Source organism: Lactuca virosa, chromosome 2, assembly GCF_052849685.1.
Source record: "Lactuca virosa cultivar CGN04683 chromosome 2, Lactuca_virosa_CGN04683_v6, whole genome shotgun sequence".
NCBI classification, from domain to species: domain Eukaryota; kingdom Viridiplantae; phylum Streptophyta; class Magnoliopsida; order Asterales; family Asteraceae; genus Lactuca; species Lactuca virosa.
In genome coordinates, this window is record NC_136427.1 from 76,701,218 (window position 1) to 76,723,995 (window position 22,778).

At 32.5% G+C, this 22,778-nt stretch overlaps 1 protein-coding gene across 1 annotated transcript; it reads right to left on the bottom strand.

The window, feature by feature from the left end:
• Window positions 1-280: 280 nt before the first annotated feature.
• LOC145159190 (uncharacterized) lies at window positions 281-4,769 on the bottom strand. The gene is made up of 10 exons (XM_079078123.1): window positions 4,428-4,769; window positions 4,046-4,076; window positions 3,784-3,932; window positions 3,281-3,372; window positions 3,174-3,181; window positions 3,006-3,077; window positions 2,609-2,776; window positions 1,465-1,560; window positions 507-629; window positions 281-434 (listed from the first exon to the last, which is right to left on the bottom strand). The coding sequence occupies exons 1-10, from the start codon at window positions 4,445-4,447 to the stop codon at window positions 411-413; spliced, it is 783 nt and encodes a 260-aa protein (XP_078934249.1). The 5' UTR covers window positions 4,448-4,769; the 3' UTR covers window positions 281-410.
• Between the last annotated feature and the right edge of the window lie 18,009 nt (window positions 4,770-22,778).

Below are 22,778 nucleotides of genomic sequence, written 5' to 3' on the forward strand. Positions count from 1 at the left end.
TAAGTCCCATTTTCGGTCCATATGCTGAAGTAATCACATTGGCATATCAACATTGTGCAATTTTCTCTTATCAAATCTACTAACAAAATTCTTGAACTAATCCTTGTTTGATTGATATCGTTCAATCAAACATTGTTCATGTTTAAATTTTTTTAGCACCTAGGATTCCTTCTCATTTGACAAATATTCTAACATTTTTTTTTTGACAACTTTCCTTGTTGAACCCCTTTATAGAAAGAGCAATAAAACACTCTTCCTTTTCATTCAACAATATAAATCATTTTCTATAAACTACTTATAATGAAATTAAAAGAAAAAAAAAGTATCTATATATTATCGACAGGAAATTAAAAAAAAAAAAAAAAAAAAAGATTGTTTGCTTTGTTTATCCTGCATCATCATAATAAGAACTAGAACGGGCTCTCAAGAGGCTCCTACAATAACAAATATTTCATGTCAACTATAAGTGTCTTCAAAGGGGTATAATAGTCTTTTGATATTTTTACCTCGTGATACAATGGAATACTTTGTTTTTCAACATCACGCATCATTTTCATGGTCATGCCATACCATTCATCTATCCAAGCAAAAATATTACGATGGCTTTCAAGAAACAATGCCCTTTCACCCTACAAAAAAACACGTCCACAAAATGGTAAATTTAAAAAATAATCAAAAAATAATAAAATGAAACTCAGACTTTCCCCATTAAGTTCTAACTATTTACAAATTTGTCCTCATTTACATTTTCCTTCCATTTTTCCAATGCCATTATCTTCTCAAAAAAGCGTCTCATTCTATTGTGGTAACGGGTCAAAACAAGTCAATCAAGTTAGGTTGACTCGGCAACATTTTTTTCTCCAACTTTTTTTAAATTTTTACAAAAGGGTAAATGCAAGAGTTACCAATGTACTTTAATTAATTTAATAATATAGCATTCGAACTTCATTTTAAAATATACATCATTGTATTTTCAATTGTTTTTTTTTATTCAGACATTGTACTTTGAAACATCTACACAATTATAGCATATTGTTACGTTTGATTTTTTTTCTTATTAGTTAAAAATTGTTTTGTATTTGGATGACATCGCTATACTTATACAACTTATTCAAACTACATGTTGTAATTGGATAATATGGAACTAGGATAATGTTACAATAAACAAATATACGAAAGTGTAATACTCTTTTCTTTCATTTCACTTTTTTACAAAAGCTATACTAATAAAATAATAATAATACAACCTTTTTTAGGATATTGTAATCATTGTAGACCCTTTACACAACTTTCCAAGTAGCCATTATATATATATATATATATATATATATATATATATATATATATATATATATATATATATATATATATATATCGACAACAACTAAGCACTTTTCTTAAAACAAATATGAAATATATATTATACAAAATTTTATATGTAGAAGATTAAGGCGAAAGAAATACCGCAATTAAAGCTTGTTCAAGGCGACTACCAAAACCCCAATAAGGAGCATCTACAGTCACCAATTTGTATGCTGTCATAACGGGTTTACACTCATCCTGAAAATAAATCATCACCCCTTATATATCAACTAACCATTAAAACTTAAACAATTTTAATACAAGAGTAGAGGAAAATCTTTTTTTTATGGCTAAATGCAAGAAATAGCAAGGTAGTTTCATTCATTTGTGCATGTAATTCCATTTGTTTGTATTACAACCTTATAAAAGCTCCCAAAGTGTAGCTTTTTACTTTCAATTGTTTTTTTCTTTATTACAACATTATGTTTCAAAAAAGTGTTAATATCATGAAAGGCCTCATATTTTGTGTTTTTTCTGGATTAAACCTCAAATTTATTTTTTGCCTGAAAAAGACCTTGTATTTTTTCATTTTTTCCGATCCGGAACTTTTAGACATTTTTTTCTAAAAAAAAATTGTAAAATTTGAGTTTTTTTCGAGAAAAACTAAAAAGGTTGAGGGTTTATTTGGAAATAATTGGAAGGTTGAAGGTTTTTTTCAGAAAAAGGGTTAATCTCATAAAAAAACCTTATATTTTGTTTTCTTTTTGTTTATCGGATTAAACCTCAAATTTACCTTTTGCTTGAAAAAGACCTTCCATTTTTTCATTTTTTCCGAAAAAGCCCTCAACTTTGTATTTTTTTTTTCGAAAAAAAAAACCTCATTCTTCTAACTAATTCCAAATAAACCCTCAACTTTTTGGTTTTTCTCAAAAAAAACCTCACATTTTACAATTGTTTTTGAAAAAAAATAAAATAACTAAAAGGGCCAGATCGGAAAAAGTGAAAAAATACAAGGTCTTTTTCAGTCAAAAAAGAAATTTGAGGTTTAATCCGGAAAAAACACAAAACATAAAGTCTTTTATGTGATCAACCCTTAAAAAAACTATCCAATTAAATTCATTTGTATTTGGATGACATTGTTATATCTGAGTACATTTTTAAAGTACAATGCTACAATACAAAAAAAAATGATAGTGAGATGCGATGTAAAACAAATCTAAGAAAGTACATTGCTATTTCTTGCATTTATTCATTTTTTTTCATAAAAAAAATATTGAAAAAAGATGAGATTAAATTAAAAAGCAACCTGCCATCCTTGTAAGAGGGGCCCACGACCCGTTCTTGCAGATTGAAATTTTGAAAAGTCAACATTGTTACTACCAATTACATAACTCCAATAATCATCTGATGTTGAAGCAATATCAATGATTTCAACCTCCCTATTGCCTAACTTTTGTTTGTTTAAACCATGAACCTACATAAAAAAAATGTATGTTAGAAACCAAATTGTTATTAAAATCGCAAAATGTACTTTATTCTCAATAAAGAAATTAAGTACGTTTGCTATTATGGGTACAAAAGATAAAGTACATTGTGTACATTATTCGCAATTTTTCCTAAATGAAAATTTTAAATAATTGAAGTACATTTGATGAAGCATAAAACACAAAAATATGAAAAATTATTAATATTATGCAGCTTACATTTTCTGAGTGTCCATTGTCCGCTTTATGAATGGTTTCAACTGTTAATGTAAAACTTGAGAAATATGGACACTACAAAGAAAAAGCGTGACAAAGTTAAAAAATAAAAATTCATATGAGACGAATAAAAGGTAAATTAAAAACTAAAGACAAAAGTTGATAGATTACCTTAATTACTGTCGATATCCCATGTAGTTTCGTAAAACAAATAAGTATGTGAGTAAAAAATTATTTTATAACTAAAAAAAAAAAAAAGTCAACTCAAGAAGTCAAACCTGTTTTGCATTTTGGGTAAGCGTTCCAAGCTTCCTCTTGCATTGTTAGAGCATCTGTTGGAGCAAAAGTACTAAGCCACGTAGGCGCCTTGCTGTATATTGAAAAAAAAAATAGCATCGTATTTTACTTTTTAATATAAACAAAAAAATTAAGCGAATAATACAATTAAGAATAAAACATCGACTTTTAATATCTGAAAGTTGTAATGTTTGACTTGACATAAAGTTTATACAAGTATTTGACACAATCAAATTGAATCAAGAAACTGGACCCAAGATCATATCTTTTCTTTAATATAAATAAAAATCAAGTGAATAAGACCCACGAATTGCATTATCTTTTCAAAGTCGTTTGATATAAAAGCATGAAAAGACATTCAATTTTCAAAAACCGGATTCAGTGAACATGCTTTAGGGTTTTTGATCGAAATCACCCAAAATAATCAATTTTGAAAGGGAAGAGTGGATTTAGTAAAATTAGACATTAATGTGGTTTTCATTACCTTTGGAGACGATAAACTTTGGATGTGTATCTTCCCTTTCCAAATAAACCATCTTCAAAGTTTCTACTCTCTAAAACATCAACCCCTTCTGTGTTGTTAGTGTTCTGCTGTTGCATTTTCGTTACCATATACATCTGCGCTACCTGATACTGCAAATTTCAAAAAAAAAAAAAAACATTATTTTTTATCTACTGAAACACGAAACTAGAAACCATTTGATTTTTGAATACGCTGCAACTCTGATATATAAATAGTTAAATACCTCCTCTAATGACAACGGCATGACAATCCGACTGTTTTAGACAAACATCGAGGCAAGAAAGTTTGAGTTACGAAAACACCAGAATAGATTGTTGTCACATATAAGATGCATATAAACTGTTCGACGAAAATACTATGAAAGAATATGATTATAATATATTAATATTGAAGTAATTAAAGAAGAAAACGAATATCATAGAGGGAAACATCGACTTTATTCTACGGCATATACTCACAAAACAATTTTCTTGGAAATTCCCCCGAAAAGTCGGACATTCATCTGGGATATTCCCGTGATTGCATACTAATTACTAAGTTAGTAAAACACACACAAAAAACAGGAAACCCATATCAAATTGCATTGGAATTAGGGAGAAGGATACAATTCTTTGATCAAAACCATCGCGTAGAGCGTTCTTGAACAAACAAATTGAATGAATTGGCACAGAAATTCAAGCGTTACTGGTAACAAATGCAAAACTGAAGAGGAATTTGAAGAAGGGTGGAAGGGGTTTGGGGCCGTTTACAAGATAGGAAGAAATTAGGAAATGATTGTGTGATATTTTGAGGGGAAAAGTAATCGAGAGTATTTTTCGGTTTATGGGGTCAACGAAGAGTCGAAGATAGAAGCCACCATTGTTGCGTAAGCGTGTCTCAGTTAAAGTCTCCGACTTTCAACTCTGGTCGACTTTCAGTGCGTTAAATTTTCCCCTTTGGAAATAACTAATATGTCCCATTCATTGTAGTTTCCTAAAATCATGATATTAGTTTAAGAGGGAGTAAACTACACACTAGGTTGCTCCAAATGTCGTTTTCTTAGAGAATTTATTTATAACTACGTTACAACATGGAAACCACGGGTAAAAAATTTACAAAATTTTATTAAACTAATAACATATAATTTTTGTTTAAACTTTTGAATTGATCATTTAAAATTAATATATAAATTTATTTGAATATCCGAAAACATTTTCTATATGTGAAGACATTTAATTAAAAAACAAAAGATAGTTATAATCATAAATCTATAAGAAAAATGTATATCAGATTGAGCTAAAAATAAAATTATATTTTTGTTAGAGTTAAAATATAAATACATTTCCTTTTTGGATTTGAAATAAAAGTATATGTCTGTTGTAGTTAAAAGATACAAATATATTGTTCTTTTTAATTGAAGTAAAAATGTGTAGTTTTTTAGTTACAAACAAAAGTATGTTACTATTTTCAGTTGAAAATATATGGTTTATATTTTATTAATCGCATTTGCAATATGTAATAATAAGTATTTGATTATACTTTTAATCGTTTAAACTTCACCAATACCATGTTTGATTTTCTTAGAGATGCATTGTCCATTTGAAGCATATAAATACTTATGAGTTAACATAAGAATATAATATGTGAGGTAGGTTCAAATGTTTCTCACATCTATTGTGTGCTAGAATGCACCAATAAGAATTTAGTAAAAATTATATGTATATTAAATGATATTCATACTTATAATTTCTTTTTATGGAAACTAATTAAATTCATCATTAATTTCAACAATAATATTTTTTCAGAATGAATTTGTATATAGAAGAATGAGAGTGTATTTTAGCAGAATGAGAGGGTATTCTAGTATAATACACTGTCGTTCTTCATATTCAATGCAGTTTTATTGTATTTTAAGTGAGTGAGTCCTGAAACAAAAAACGAACTCATACATAAAAACCTATATACAAATTCATTCTGAAAGAATGTTATTGTTGACATTAATGACGAATGTAATTAGTTTCCATAAAAAGAGAATTATAATTATGGATATCAATTAATATACATACAATTATGGAAATCATTTAATATCTATATTTATTATTTAATTTTACTGAATTCTTATTGGTGAATTCTAGCACACAATAAATGTAAGAAACAAATTAACCTAGCCCTATAATATGTTTGTAAAGAACACAAATTTCCAAAAATGTATAAGGATATTTGGTCCTCAAACATAAATAAAACCACATTCACAGTTAGTATATTCCTCAATTATTTTAAACATTGCAAGATCCCAATTCACTAATCTCAATTGCCAAAAAAGTAGCCACTTATGATCCCACCACAAACTTTTTTTCATCTAAAACTCTACCATACCCATTAAATAAAATTCTGACAATAAGAAAATTTAATAATAAAAAAATTAAACCTTAATCACTTTTAAAACCAATGCCACATACTTAAGAATTTCATTATATAACCTAAAAATATGCTCTGCACGCATTTGAATTACGTCCAACGCTACTTAGCAAGGATGATTTCGATAAATTGATAACAGACCAAAGGGTCTGTTTTGAGCACTATAATCCACCCCTTCATTCTAGCGGCAACACTTCCAAAGTTTCAATCTTTCCTCAACTCCTATCAGCATGTGAGACAACACATTAGAAAATAGATTAGTAAAACATAATTTCTTCTCCATTTTTTTTAATTTGCGGGTGAGAATACAAAAATAATATCAAACAAAAAGAATAAAACATGATGCCACAAAAATAATATTAAACAAAAAGAATAAAACATGATGTCATGGCAGTTGAACTAAAAATGAATGCGTTCAAATATCATAGTCTAGACATCACATTCAATTATCCATTTGTGATATATTAGCTATTATATAACAATCAATAGGAAAAAAATCACTAATAAACTAAGTTCAACATAGAAAGAAGAATCACTCATAACCTATTTTAAGTGGTTGCTTAGCAAATATATTTTTAGGTTATACCCCCAGGATTGATGCAACATAGTAACAAAAGATAAGTTTTTACAGTACGTACAACTTCATAATTTTACTTAAAAATATAAGCTTATTATTAAGACATCCTTTGGAATAGCAACCAACTTTTAAAATAGAATAATATAATAAACAAATAATCTAAAGTTTATTACTATTATAGAGTATAAGTACATTTTGTGACCTGTAAATGCAAGAGGATGTTTGATTCCTTGTAGGGTCATCCAATCATGCTCCTTCCATTTTTCCCAATGCCACCAAACATTTTAACCGTTATCAGAAAATAATATCATGTTTATAATCTTTGAAAATAACAATATAAGATAAATGATGAAATTTGGACACAAGCAACTTATTATCTTCAAAAAAAGAAACTTCATGTGAGAAAAAACATTACCAATAACAAAATGATGATACATACCTGATTCTAGAAACAACAGGCCGCAAAGTGCCATCTTACCAACAACATAGAGGTAACATGACAATATCAACAACATAGCAAGGTAGTATCACACTGTTAAGCTTCATTTCAAAGAAGAAAAACACTAAGATTCAGTAAAAAGACATAAAGATAGATATAAGATAAAGAAAGGACTTCGTATATTTGGGATGTAAAACTAATGAAATTAGACAAAATCAAACATTAGATTAGTAAAAAGAGAGAATGATGAAGTTGTGACAATGGTGGTGCAGGACAATTTCAAAAGAGCAAAGATATTTATACATTTACCTATACCCGATCTGCCGCTTCCTACTGCCATTAGGGTATCTGGATATTAACATATAGATAAAAAGATGGTGAGATGGTTCTGGGGTTACATGGTGTGCTAGGTCGTAGTGGTGGTTACGATATCGAGCCGGTGGTGATTGTCGATTTACGGTTATAAGATTTAGGGTTTTCGTTGGAGATGATGGAGACGGTGGCATGGAGACCAATGGTTCTGCTTAACTCACATGTAGTTTGTTGGGTTTAATCAAGAATCAGTTCAATTTTATTTTTTTTTAAAATACATTATATTTAAGTTCCATAAGAAAGATTTACATAGACGTAGCGGGTAAACGAGCAACAAGTTGTGTTGCAACCCCTTTTTGGATGGCAAAACTAATTCTTTTAAAAACAACATCTATAGATCTTAGAGTCATAACATTACTATGCATGAACCGTTATACTCTATTGAGTAGCTCCACAGCTTCTGGCGCAAAGAAACCAAAAGTATCAAATGCAAAGGGTATAAACGTTTGTTGATTTTCCATGCACGCTTTCTCATGTTTTTCCACTTTGCTTGATGCAGCTTTTAAAGCAGCTTGCCTCATAGTGAAAACTCCACTCCCCAAGCCCACAAGAGGGGAAACCCCTGTTAGATCCACACATGCATACTATTTAAAAAATGTACCTGTCTTCGATGTATATGCTTCAAATCTTTGAGGAGGCAACATTGGTCGTTGCTTCATCTTGGAAACGAAGAGGCACGGAAGGGAAGAGAGGGAGACAACGATATTTTTTTTTATGTAGGGTTTTCAGTGACAATGACGGCTATGTTATACTTAAGCGAAATTGGTGGAAAATTAACAGTGTACTAAATTTAAACAAAATAAGGGCATTATGGTCAATTTAGTTTGAAGGAATATGGGATGTAAAAGTGACACGTGCCAAAATCAAGACTCTTTTATTAGAATAGATTTGAAACAATTGTATTAAGTATTATGAATTATGAATTATGAATTTCAAAAAAAATTATTTAAAAAGATTCGCGGCAAAGTCAAAGTAATATTTAATTTAACATAAAATAAAAAATAACTTCATAAAAAAACATAATAAACCTAATCAAACAAATTATGTCACCAAAAGACAAAAACAACAACAATAAGGTAAAGAAAAGTTGATGTCGCCTGTCAAGCTTCCAACTAGAGGAGTTGAGTCACAAAATGACCTATGTCCCAAAAACAAATATTAGTCGACGATCCTTAACCTAAACAGAGGAGAGGCCAAAGAGGACTTACCAGGATTCGGTGAGGTGTCGACTTACTTGGCACTAGAGATGAGGGGGTTGCCGGAGATACTGCCGGAAACATTAAATTATATACCATGGTTGTAGAACTCGCTACTCGGTACCTGTTCGGCCGAGTAGCGAGTACTCGGGAGTATTCAGATTCGGTAATTCATGTAGAAATATCTTAAGGGAAATTCTATATGTCAAAATCATAAGTTAAGACCATAAGTTGCTTGAAATATATAACAAAATTATATACATGTGAATACACAAAAACTGAAAAACACACAATGATCCCACTTCGTGAGTAATTATTGAAAATTTAAGATATATTAACAGTGTTGCAAAACTCGGCCTACTCGGCCGAGTACTCGGCCGAATCGGCCCTCCACCAAGGCGATTTATGCGAACTCGGAAAAAAACTCGGATTAAGTCAAACTCGGTCAAAATTCGGTCAACATCTCTCTAACTCGGGCCTACTCGGTACTTCTTGGTGTTACTCGGGCCTACTCGGTCAACAAATTCAAACTCGGCAAACTCGGTCAAACAAGGTCAAAAGGTCAAAATTGTCATCAAAAGAGAAAAAATCAAGAATTTCAAGATTAATATGTATAATACACTTAATGATTTATTATTTAATACACACATGTGATTATTACTACATATATATCTTAAATTTTCATTAATTATTCACGAAGTGAGATAATTGTGTGTATTTTAGTTTTTATGTATTCACTTGTATCTAATTTTGTTATATATTTCAATCAAATTATGATTTTAACTTATGATTTTGACATATAAAATTTTCCTAAAAATATTTCTATATGAATTACCGAGTACTCCCCGATTACTTCCGAGTACTCCCGAGTACTCTTTACTCGCCGTTCGGCTGAGCAAGTACCGAGTAGCGAGTTCTACATCCTTGGATATATATGTAGTAATAATCACATGTGTGTGTTAAATAATAGATCAATAAGTATATTATACATATTAATCACCGAGTTGGCCAAGTTTTACAACACTACTTGCTTCAATAAGGGGTCGATCGGGGAGTATTCGAATTCTGTAACTCGCCTCGATAAGGAGACGAGTAGCAGTACTCGGACGAGTAATCGGCCAACTCAATGAGTTTTACAACACTGATATATATATATATATATATATATATATATATATATATATATATATATATATATATATATATATATATATATATATATATATATATATATATATATATATATATATATATATATATATATATATATAGGGCTCGTGTTAAGCACGGCCCATGAAGAGTATTTTTGGTATTTTCTGAAAAAACTATAAGATCACAGTGAAAAACACATTAAAATGCTCTTTCTTTCATTCCGACTTGTTCCATATCGTTTAAAAAATGTATGAACAATACTATTATTGGTAAAGAAATACAAGTGCACTGTTATTATTCGTAAAAAACATAGTGTGTTGCCTCTAATGGTACAAAGGGTAATGTGCATTGCTATTTGTTAGAACTTTTACATGGACAAATAACCACAATAAAAATTGCTTATATCAACTTCAATATGTGGATAAAAGTAATATGAATCCAGAATAACAATGTAATTAAATTTTCTTACCCAAAATAGCAACATGCATTTTCTTTACATGATAACATCGTACTTACAATTTTTACCAATAATAGAAACCTACTTATAATTAGTAACTCATAAAAAGTGAACAAATAAAGAACATTGGTTATATTGGCGGCGTATGTATTATATATGTATGTTGTTTTTATCGGTATAAATCTAATGTATAAAGCTATTATCAATGAAAATGTAGTTTTGTGGTTACAAATACATTGCTATTACAGGTCAAAATGACAAGTATATTGCACATGATGATACTACGAGTAAGGTTTGTTGCATGCTATTTACTACAATTCTCCTATTTTTAAATCCTACCCCCTCTACTAAATAACTACTCCTCCTCTCTCCACCTTCGACCTTCCACTCAAGTCATGTTGTCATAGTTCAACCTAGAGAGAAAAGAAACTGTTCAATACTAAAATAATCATAAAAACAACGAATTTTCACCATAAATTGGGAAATTGATAGTTAAACTGAACTCAAGTATTATTTAAAATACAAAATTAGGGAAATAATTAAAAACATTATAACATTGGGTATTATCGTAAAAATAACCAACAAAAGCATTAGGTTAACCGATTAAGTAGTGTTTGATATCCAAGAAACAAATAAAAAGGTAATAATTAGGCGTACATCATTCAATAACACAAAAATCAAACCCATCTTACCGGGGATACATTGATATGATGGTGATGTATGTGATGTGATTTGAGAATAACAACGAAACTCCAAAACATTTAAAAAGTTCAAAATTTTATATAAAAAAAAATAAGTAGATTGTCAAAACAAGGCAACATGTAAGTATTACTTATTTGTTAACAGAGAATATTACCAATTTGGCGTAAATTACATATCGTTTGTCATTTGGTCATACTCATACAGGAGCAAAACAAAATGCAATTTGTAAGTAATTTTGTTCTCCTAATATTTCATCTTTCGGTATGTTATGTTCCATCTTTGGCTGTCTGATAATCAGCATAAGCAGATAAGTCAACAATTCTGCAACTCAAACTATTTTAACAAATATAATGTATCATAGGTTGTTGGTTCTTATATATAAGGTGTGTATTCAGTTGCTATATTTGTTTTTTTTCCCTTGGGCTTATAAGAAATGAATGAACCTAGAAATTTGCATAATAAGTGGTTCATACTTGAAACCTTTCACTTTATTTCCAATATAATTTATACTGTGGAGATATGGTTTTCAGAGTTCTTACCTGAAAGAACAATAATCCTTGAACTTTCCATGAAGTTTGCTTCCATTCTTCTTGAAATAATAAGAAAATCCTTTATCTCATTTTTTTGGCTAGACATTAACTAGTAGATAATAGTTAGAGCCAACAATCAAGTCAATCCAACATAACAAACATTTAACACCAAAATAGTGAATAAATTCTAAAAAATTGATGACTAACTTGAAAACTGAAAAAAATTATATGCGGATCCTATCAAATGTGCTGCATCTAAGAAAATTTTCAAGGTAATCTTCATTCGTCTGAGCATATGACATGATATTCTAGGCTTCTATATTTTAATTGGAAATCAATAGACTCCCGAAATATTTTTTTTTAAAAGTAATTAGGTAGATAAGTATTACTTCTTTGAAGTGGAACCATATTAAGCTTCACCCCATTTCTATCATAATAAACATTGGTATTGTTTTGCATTTGATAAACAGGCACTTCTTCCATTTGAAGAGGTGACGACATTATAGTTTGATGGATTCCATGTTAGTGTGGATGTGCCTCGTTTTAGAAAACTGTAAGGAAAGCTAAGTACATATATAGTCATATATATATTTGAAAGAAGTGTTTCATACGTAATCAATTATGTATAAAAATGTATCGTATTCTCTTCTATATTCCATAAGTCAATGGATTAGATGTCAACACCTGCAAAATAAAATATTGTTAGTAAGTACGTACATAGTTATTTATATTAAAATATGGAACAATGGAGTCACCTTTTTCAGCTGATCCAGTTTCACACCAATTTCTAAAATAGATTCCCCAAATTTTTATAAATTTTTATAATTTTTTTTTTAATGAAAAGATTCAAACCCAAACCATGATTATTTATCACTTACAGTTTTGCCCCCTTCCTTGAAGTAAAAAGCCCATGGCATACCTATGTCCTAGAATTTAAAGTAGATTCAATGTTATATTTTAGAAATTGAAAAGGCTTCCACTCCAAAAGAATGTTTCCCATATTCAACTAAAGCAAACGCAGCTCAGTGACAAGTTGGCGTTGAAAATTTTTTAAATAACTAGGACATTCGAATGAAACTCACACGGAAATCATATTCAAAAAAAAAAATTTGTGTTCTGGATCTTGTTGGGTAACAAGCATCATTGGTTTCGAATGTTTGATCAAGACCACGCATTCGAAACGAATATGATTTGAAGTTTCGAATTTTGGTACAGAAACAAAAGTTTCGTGAAAATCTGGAACTTAGTTCCCCGTCAATTCCTTAAAAAAGATAATGAAAATTGGGTTTCACTTTCATCACGGTCTCATGATGTCAGATCATAAACATAGAGTTTTGATATATCTAAGTCTCGATGGGTTTGATCAGAGACCTCTCGGACATATGTCTTCGTGTGTGATCGTGTAAGAACTTTATGGATGAAAAAGATTGATTTAAGACACGAAAAGTACCTCTGTTATGTTTGGACCAAACAGTAAACTCTTAACTCATTTTGAGAAGAGTAAGGTAGCTCAGAGACTAATGTGAATATAAGCCTGATTGGGAAGAAATCTTCGTATGAATAATTTCATTAAGGCTTTCGTACACACACATTGAGTCATGGAGGCTTTGGTCAACATGCAGCAGCATGCTTCTAGGGACAACCTAACTAGTTCGAATGATGAAAAATTTATCAATTCATACGAATGATGAAAAATGTACCTGACCCTAGTACTGCAAACGTAATTCCCTCTGAATCTGTATGATAATCTGCAACAACATACTAAAAAGAAATAAGAATCAAAATATTTTTGTTGTTTTGATTTTTCGAAAATAAAGATAAAACAAACTAAAATCTTTTTGGATTTTTAAATTTTCGAAAATTGAATTACAAAACTAAATAAAATCTTTTTGGATTTTTGAATTTTTGAAAATTGAGACAAAACAAACTAAAATCTTTTTGGATTTTTGAATTTTCGAAAATTGAATTACAAAACTAAATAAAATCTTTTTGGATTTTTGATTTTTCGAAAATAAAGACAAAACAAACTAAAATCTTTTTGGATTTTTGAATTTTCGAAAATTGAGACAAAACAAACTAAAATCTTTTTGGATTTTTGAATTTTCGAAAATAAACAATACTTGTTGTAAAGATGCGAAATTTTATCGTCCCCTTTTAAGTAACAAATGTACGAATTCGAAGAGGTCGAAGCGTTGACTATGAACAGTAACAGCTGAATCAACCCTTAAAATAAGTAACAAATGTGCGAATTCGAAGGGGTCGAAGCGTTGACTATGAACAGTAACAGCTGAATGCTGAATGACTTTGCCTTGTCTTTTATTAAGCGCCTCTGATTCATTCCTTATCGTGCATCATTCTTCTTTTCCGCATGGAACGGAATTTCCATCGATCATTCCAAGTCCCTCTATAATTCTTACAAGGGATTTTTCATCTAAAGGTTTCGTGAAAATATCAGCTAGCTGATCAGTTGTTTTCACGAAATGTACTTCAATATTCTCATCCTCCACGTGATCCTTGATAAAATGATAACGAAGAGCTATATGTTTAGTCTTCGAATGCTGCACAGGATTATGACAAATTCTTTTAGCACTTTGAGAATCAAAATATAATGGAATCTTTTTCATATTTATTGCATTATCACGCAATTGACTTTGGATCCATATTATTTGTGAAGTGCAAGCAACAGCAGCCACATATTCTGCTTCAGCTGTTGAGATTGATACGCATGTTTGCTTTTTCGACTGCCAGCTCACCAATTTGCCATCGAGAAATTGACATCCACCACTTGTGCTTTTTCGATCAAGATTACAACCACCCAAGTCTGCATCCGAATATGCTTGTACAAAGAACCCAGTGTTCGAAGGATACCACAATCCTAACGAAATTGTTCCTTTAAGATAACGAAATATATTCTTCACAGCAGTGAGATTTGGTTCTCGTGGATTTGACTGATACCTTTCACAATTACACACAGAAAACATGATATCAGGTCTACTTGCAGTAAGATAAAGTAATGAACCAATCATGCTTCTGTAAAGAGTTAGGTTAACTGCAGGTTTATCTAACGAAGGTGTTAATTTTATTCCAGTTGCCATTGGAACTCGTAACTTCGTGCTATTCGTCAATCCAAACTTTTCCAACAGATTCTTCGTATATTTTTCTTGATTGATAAAAATTCCTTCTCTGTTTTGACGAATATTCAAACCAAGAAAATTATTGATTTTTCCCATCATGCTCATTTCGAACTTACTCTTCATCAAATCTTCGAATTCTCTAGACAATGCAGGGTCAGTTGAGCCAAAAATAATATCATCAACATAAATTTGAACAAGCATTAGATGATTCCCCACTTTCTTTCGAAATAATGTAGGATCAACTGATCCTTGTTTAAATTTAGATTGTTTCAAGAATGAAGTAAGAGTTGCATACCATGCTCGTGGTGCTTGTTTCAAACCATAAACTGCCTTATCTAAAATATAAACATGATTTGGAAATTCTTCGTCAATAAAACCTGGGGGTTGTTCCACGTATACTGTTTCTTCAAGCTCTCCATTTAGAAATGCACACTTCACGTCCATTTGATAAACATCAAAATCCTTGTGAGCTGCATAAGCCAGAAATATACGAACCGCCTCGAGTCTTGCGACAGGGGCAAAAGTTTCTTCATAGTCGATTCCTTCTTGTTGTGAATATCCTTTGACAACAAGTCTGGCTTTGTTTCGAACAATATTTCCATCTTTGTCGGTTTTATTTTTGTAAATCCATTTTAACCCGACAATCGAAACATTTTCAGGTTCAGGAATTAATCTCCAAACCTTGTTTCGTTCGAATTCAGACAATTCAGATTGCATTGCAACAACCTAATCTGAGTGTTCCATTGCAATCTTAACTGTTTTTGGTTCAATTTTAGAGATGAAAACATTGAACATGCAAAATTCTTGATGAGTATTCAATACCTCATTCTTTGCACGAATTTGAGCTCTTGTTAAGACTCCCTCTTGTGGATTCCCAATTACTTGATCCTTCGGATGATCTCTTGTCCATTTTTCCATTGGTGGATATGCTAGATCAAATTCCAATGGTGCATCTTCGTACATATCGTCATTCTCTGAACCTGCAATCGAACAAGCATCATCTAAATCAGTATTATTTTCAATATTCTCTAAATGCTCCCCCTCAACATTATGTTCCCCCCTCAACATCAGAATTCAATCTTTCTTTCTCCCCCTCGAAAGAATGTTCTCCGTTATTGAATGTATTCGAATCCAAGTGCTCCCCTTCTACTGGATTATTTTGCATACTTTCGCCTTTCTCTGAAGAATTGGATGTTGAATCATCAATAAGCTTTGTTTGTTCAGAGAGATGATTATCATTTGCATTTATTTCAGCATCAACATCATGATCTGAAATTCCAAAAATTAAATCATAATCAATATCTAAGATTTGTGAGGATTCAGATTCATCTTGTATGTCTTTCAGAATAGGATGATTTTCAAACTGTGATGTTGTTTGTTTAATGTAGTAATCATCAAATGTAAGATTAAAAGTTTCTTCAACTTTTCGTGTTCTTTTATTCAACACACGATATGGGACTGAATTATGCGAATATCCCAAGAAAATCCCATCATCTGCTTTAGCTTGAAATTTCGTAAGATGATCCTTGAGATTCATAATGAAGCATCTGCATCCGAAAACATGGAAAAATTTGACGTTAGGTTTTCGATTGTTGAGAATTTCATATGGTGTAATGTTAAAACGACGATGAATGAACGATTTGTTTTGAGTGAAACATGCAGTTGATACAGCTTCAGCCGAAAGATATTGTGGAAGTTTCGTATATGCCAACATAGTCCTTGCCGCTTCGCATAGAGACCTATTTCTTCGTTCAACAACACCATTTTGTTGTGGTGTGTATGGAGATGAAAAATTATGCGAAATTCCTTTGTCCACCAAAAACGAATCAAGAACATTGTTCTTAAATTCAGTTCCATGATCACTCTTATTTTTTCAAACAATTTTCTTCAATGTTGTTTCCATCTTTTTGATAAAATTGATCATGATTTGTGCAACTTCGGATTTAAACCTGAGAAAATAAACCCACGTAAATATGGAAAAATCATCAACAATAACTAAAATCGTCCCCTCACTTCAAATTCCTCATCCTCTGAGTTTTCCTCCATTTTCGCATACAATGCCCCATGTGTCGGATTTCGCATTTCTTCATCATCTGATCCAGATGACAAGATTTGATATGTTCCTTCTTCATCCTCATGCTCACCCTTTGCAACCAATGATAAATTCTTGGCTTTAGCACGAACCACCTCAAGCTTCTCTCCATAGTATGCCTCATCCTTGACTTTATTGTTCCTCTCATCCTTCTTTCGAAGCATACAGTCATTTGCAAGATGATTCGCACCGTTGCAATAATGACAATCTATTCCAGCATCACCTTTCAACTTCTTCTCACCCTTTCCTTCAGCTATCTTCGAATCTTGTTTCTCAACTTTCTTTTTCTCCTCAACAACATTTTTACTCACATAAATTCTTTTCACCTCAGCAAGCTTAGTCTTCGAATTGAACGGCTTTTTGAAAAATTTCTTGACACGATTATTCGAGTAAAATGCTATTGCTTCATCATCCGAATTCATGATGAATCCTTCTTCTTCCTCAGAATCACCATTCTCAGCTTCTTTCTTCGAAATCTTTGACACAAGAGCTAATGGACCTCCCAAATTCAACTTCGATTCCTCAGCAATTTCATTTACTTCAACTTCGTGTGTTTTCAACTGATTGTACAAATCATTAAGAGTTGATGTATCAAAACTTTGCTGATTCTTCACCATCATACTCACACTTCTCCATTCTTTTCGAAGCCCCATTACAAAGATGAGATTGAATTCCATTGAAGTCCTGGTAATTCCATAGCGATTGCATCGATAGATTAGCTCATTCAGACGATCATAGTAAACTTCAATTGTTTCTCCTTCTTTTTGTTTGAAGTCTTTCAGCTCAACCAAATACTGTTTAACTGAATTGATTTTTGTCTTCTCACTTCCTTGAAATTTATCTTTCAGATTGTTCCAGATTTCCTTTGCAGTTGTACAACTCCTAACGTAATTGTACACAACTGGAGGTAAAAGCACCTCGTAATTCCCTCATACACCTTTTCTCCAATTTCTTCAGACGATCACCTTGATTATCAACACTAGAATTTGTGGAAGAAGATCTGATTGGTTGAACATTCACTGGAACATTGATACTTCCAGTGATACATGTCCATAATTCTTCATCAAGACCATTCAGATAATCCTGCATCCAATCAGCCCACTGATCATAGTATTCAGGGATTAGCATTGGAATTTTGGTTGATGAACCTAGCAGATGAGAAAACGAGGTCATCGAATTGAGATTGAAACTCGCCATTGTTGTACGGAAGAAGATTTTGAGAAGTTTGAAAAGATTTGAGAATTTGAAAACAAACTAGATGAATCAAATCGAATTGATGAGAATAACACTCGATTCAACAATTCAAATGCAGAATCGAATCACAGACTAAGATCTTGACAATTTTTCACTTTCAAAAAAGTGCGGAAACTTTTGAATCAAAGAGTTGATTCAAAAACTTTTTGAACAGCGTGAAAATCAGATCAGAGATATGATTCCTGCTCTGATACCAATTGATGAACCAAAGAATCGAGTAATGAATTAATCAGAGTATGAATTCAAGTAAGAGTGCGAGATTTGAACACGAAATGTAAATATGATCTGTTATGCTCTATTACGCTTTCGAATTCTTTACAGAGTACAAAAGACAAGTCTGTAAAAGTTCTTATCTAACTCTAGTAAATAACCCTATTTATAGGGAACTGAAAGCGTACAAAAAATATACTAAGGCATAGACACTAAAGCTTCGAATAAAAGTGCCCTAGTAAAATACATTACAAAATATTCGAAGAGTACAAAACATACTTCGACTAACTACAACAATTCGACCCTTACATTGGCTTTTCTGATACCGGGTGTTACAAGTATGTTACGTGGTTCAGAGAACCAAGTTCGATGTAGCATCTTACTTAAGCCAGAAGATTGAAATAAAAGATAATCAAAGCAATCATTAGAGGTATCGCGATAGTTGCTTGTAGCTAGAAATGCTACGTTTTAAGATGTGATTAGAACATGAAGGAAGGTATAGTCTGTTCTTTAATTTGACTCTAAGAGACCTGAGTCTAAGCGTTGCAACATGCGATGATAGGTCATTAGAATATGACACATCGGTCCATTGTAGTAATAAAAGAACTTATCTTAAGTTTGTTAAGAAAAAGAAGCAGTCTCTAGTAAGGATCGAGATTGTGACTTGAAGGTCATAATTCGGAGTCTAACGTGAGATAGGGAGCAGGTACAAGATCGAGCACCGCCTGCAGTCAAGGAGTCCAAGAGTTAAATACTCGTTCGAAGCAACATAGAAGTTACGGTTATTACCTAGGATGAAGAGTTAACGTAGGTAGTCATTAAACAAGCCCTGTTTCGTTGATGATTCGGGACGTAATCATCCTAAGGGGGAGATAATTGTAACACCCGCACATTCGGGCTAGTCAATTTAGAGACAATAAGCATCAAAAAATGAGTTATTGATGGAATATTATTTATAAGGATTAATCTTAACCAAGTGGTAGTATATGTTACAAGGGTTCCGTACAAATAAAGAACGCCGAAATCCGAGTTATAACGAAGAAGTTATGGCCCGTCGAAGTTTTACGGCAAAACCGGCATGACACCGGGAGATGTAAATAGTGAATTTAAGATAGAGGACTTTTTGGCCTTAGTGATCTAAACAAAAGTTGTAGTATACGTTAAACCGAGAGCGTGCATAAAAAGAACGCCCAAATCTGACTTCGTATGAGGAAGTTATGATTTTTCTAAGATTTGGCCTAGCAGTGCACGACCCGAAACTCGAATTTTAGATCGAGCGGTTTTTGGCCAACGCGACCTAAATGAGAATTGAAGATCTCATTAATAGGAACCAACGGCAAAAATACAGACGAAAACGGAGTCCGTATGTAGAAGTTATGAATTTTACACGGACATTTAACAGTGTAGTCACCTTCTACTGTTAAATTTAAGATCGGTCGAGAATTAGCCGATGAAGTCAAAAGGAAAGTTGTAGATCTTATTTTTACGAACGTGCGCTGTGCGAAAATGGAGCTCGTATACGAAAGTTACGGATTTTAGAAGTCGGAAGTGCGCTGTGCGAAAATGGGTGATGTGGCACAATCTTGGCCATTGCTTTCTCCCCAAGTCTTGCCACCAGATGGTGACATGTGACACCAAGTTCAGTCATATTTCACCCTATAAATAGAACCTCTCCCACCCTCATTTTCTACACACCTTTCCCATTTTTTCTTCTCTCTACACTCTCTCTCTAAACCTCCCAAAAACTCCCCTAACGCTAGAAGAAAGCCCCAGAGCGCTCGACGGCTCCGAGAAGAAGAGCTTTCGGCTCGGAGTCCTGCCCCTGCAGAGCCCGACTTCTAGCCAAACCCCCTCGTAGGTAAGATACGGCTACCTAATTTTTAATATAGCTTTTATTTAAATATAGTAACGTTATTAGGACCTTATAATAATTATTTGAGCTATTATTATGGGTTATATAAGTGTCGTTATAATATCTTTTTAACTACTCGCGGTACGGGGAATCTGGTTTAAAGGGCCGCATAGGGTTGTTGGATTTCAGAAGTGCTATATGCTAAAATGGTCTTTCCCTCTGGTGTTTTATGTCTGACCCCTGTCTGTACATAGTGGTTGGAAAATATTGTTTAAACGCTTATATAATAATAATAATGGTAAGACTAATAATTAGTCACGGTAAATATTAGACTAAAATTTAGCGATAATAATGCTAGGTTTTGTCGAGGGAAAATAGAATCATTAAAAGTGAAGCGCTGCCCGAGTTTGGAATCATCACTTTAACAAGTGAGTGCATAGTTACTTTCATCTTACACATAGATATGAAGTATTTTATATAAATTACGTACTATGTGTGCATATTATTTGAATACTTGCTTTCTATGTTGGATGAACGATTTTATACATGTTTTAAATAATTTAAACTGTATATGTATTTTATATCTACGAATATGTTGGGTAAAACATGGGTAGATGAATGATGAGAGATGAAAGATGATATGAGTGAACATTGGTAGCTATAGACTTAGTTCCTAACAAATAACATCGGTAGCTATGGACTTAGTGCCTATCGAATAAACATTGATAGCTATGGACTTAGTACCTATTAGATAAACGTTGGTAGCTATGGACTTAGTACCTGTTAAATAAACGTTGGTAGCTATGGATTTAGTACCTATTAGCTGAACACTGGTAGCTATGGATTTAGTACCCGATGAATAAACTTTAGCAGCTATGAAATTAGTGCTTTACGAACAAGCATTGGCAGCTATGGACTTAGTGCCTATCATATAAACCCTGGAAGAAATGGGCTTCGAAATGGACGAATGCAGGATAGATGATTCTTAGGGTAGATCCTTAAGAGTAAGGAAGATAATGGGGATGAGTAATTGGGTTGATTATTTGATGTTTAAACATAATAATTAAATTATTGTGGGCTGAAAACCCTATGTACTCACCAGGTTTCCCAACCTGACCCACTCAAGCTTATTTGTATCACAGGTGTCGATATCAAGCTACTTTACACTAAGGGATTTAAAATAGATGTAGATCACTAGTGTAAATGAATGTAAGATATGTTTATGCTTATGTTTCTATATTGCCGATGACATCCCAAATGGTTTAAAATGGATAAAAATACATTTCTTCGGAAATGCTTTGATAACGTATTTATCATGTTTTTCTGGGAACAAATTCCGCAACGTTTTTATTAAAAGAGGTACTCTGATTTTTATATAGCATAAACAAAATCGGTCTTTTTTGGCCGTGAAAATGGGGATATCACATCTTGATACAGGGTGTGGTTTTCACATTTGTTTTGATTTGCAGGGCCTAAAAAGAAGTAGGGATGTGGATCATGGGAAGATGAACCTGATCATGGGGAATAGTAGAAAGTCGCCTATGACCAAGATTGGGACTTATTCTTTTGTTCTTAGTAGTGGGTTTGGGTTAGAGTTAAATAACTGTTGCTACTCGTCTGAGATGGCGAGAAACATTATTTCTTTTCATGGTTTGTATAAACAAGGCTTTAGATTTTCATTTAACAATGAAATTGGTTCTATTTATGCTTATTTGAATGGTGTTTTCTATTTTGAAGCATTGCCTTGTAATGGTATATATGAAACTGTGATGATTGTTGATAACTTAGGAAATGATGTATTGCAAATCGATTCGTCCAATAGTTTGGACAAAGCATGCTTGTGACATTGTCGTCTTGGACATGTCAACAAGAAACGCATAAGGCAACTCCAAAAGGATGGAGTGTTAGAGTCGTTTGACCTAAAATCAGACGACACGTGCGAGTCTTGTTTGCTTGGAAAGATGACCAAGTCACCCTTCACTGGTACTTGTGAGAGGGGTGAGGGTTTCTTGGATCTCATACATACTGATGTATGTGGACCATTCAGATCCACCACAAGGGATGCTTGTCGCTTCTATGTGACTTTTACTTATGATTATAGCAGATATGGGTATATCTACTTAATCAAGCATAAGTCAGAAACCTTTGAAAAGTTCAAAGAGTTTAAACAATAAGTGGAGAATCAGCTGGGCAGGAAGATAAAGATGCTACGATCCGATCGAGGAGGAGAGTATCTTAGTATCGAGTTCCACGAGTACCTAAAGGAATGTGGAATAGTTTCACAATTGACGCCACCTACGACACCAGAACTTAATGGTGTGGCTGAGAGGCACAATCGGACCTTGTTGGACATGGTTCGTTCCATGATGAGTCGTGCTTCGCTACCTATCTCATTCTGGGGGTATGCCTTAGAGACTGCCACCCATATCCTTAACCTAGTCCCTACAAAGAAGGTTTCCAAAACACCTCACGAGATGTGGACAGGGAAAGCTCCCTCATTGTCACATATCAAGGTTTGGGGTTGTGAGGCTTTCGTAAGAAGAGAGACTCACGACAAGCTCGAACCTCGTAGTAAGCGGTGTATATTCATCG

Coding starts and splice junctions, on each gene's coding strand:
- LOC145159190 (XM_079078123.1), bottom strand. CDS start 4,447: ATGGTTTTGATCAAAGAATT. Junction 1,561..2,608: donor CCCTCTTACAAGGATGGCAG/GTTGCTTTTTAA, acceptor ATTTATTTTCAG/GATGAGTGTAAACCCGTTAT. Junction 630..1,464: donor TTGAACAAGCTTTAATTGCG/GTATTTCTTTCG, acceptor GTTTTTTTGTAG/GGTGAAAGGGCATTGTTTCT.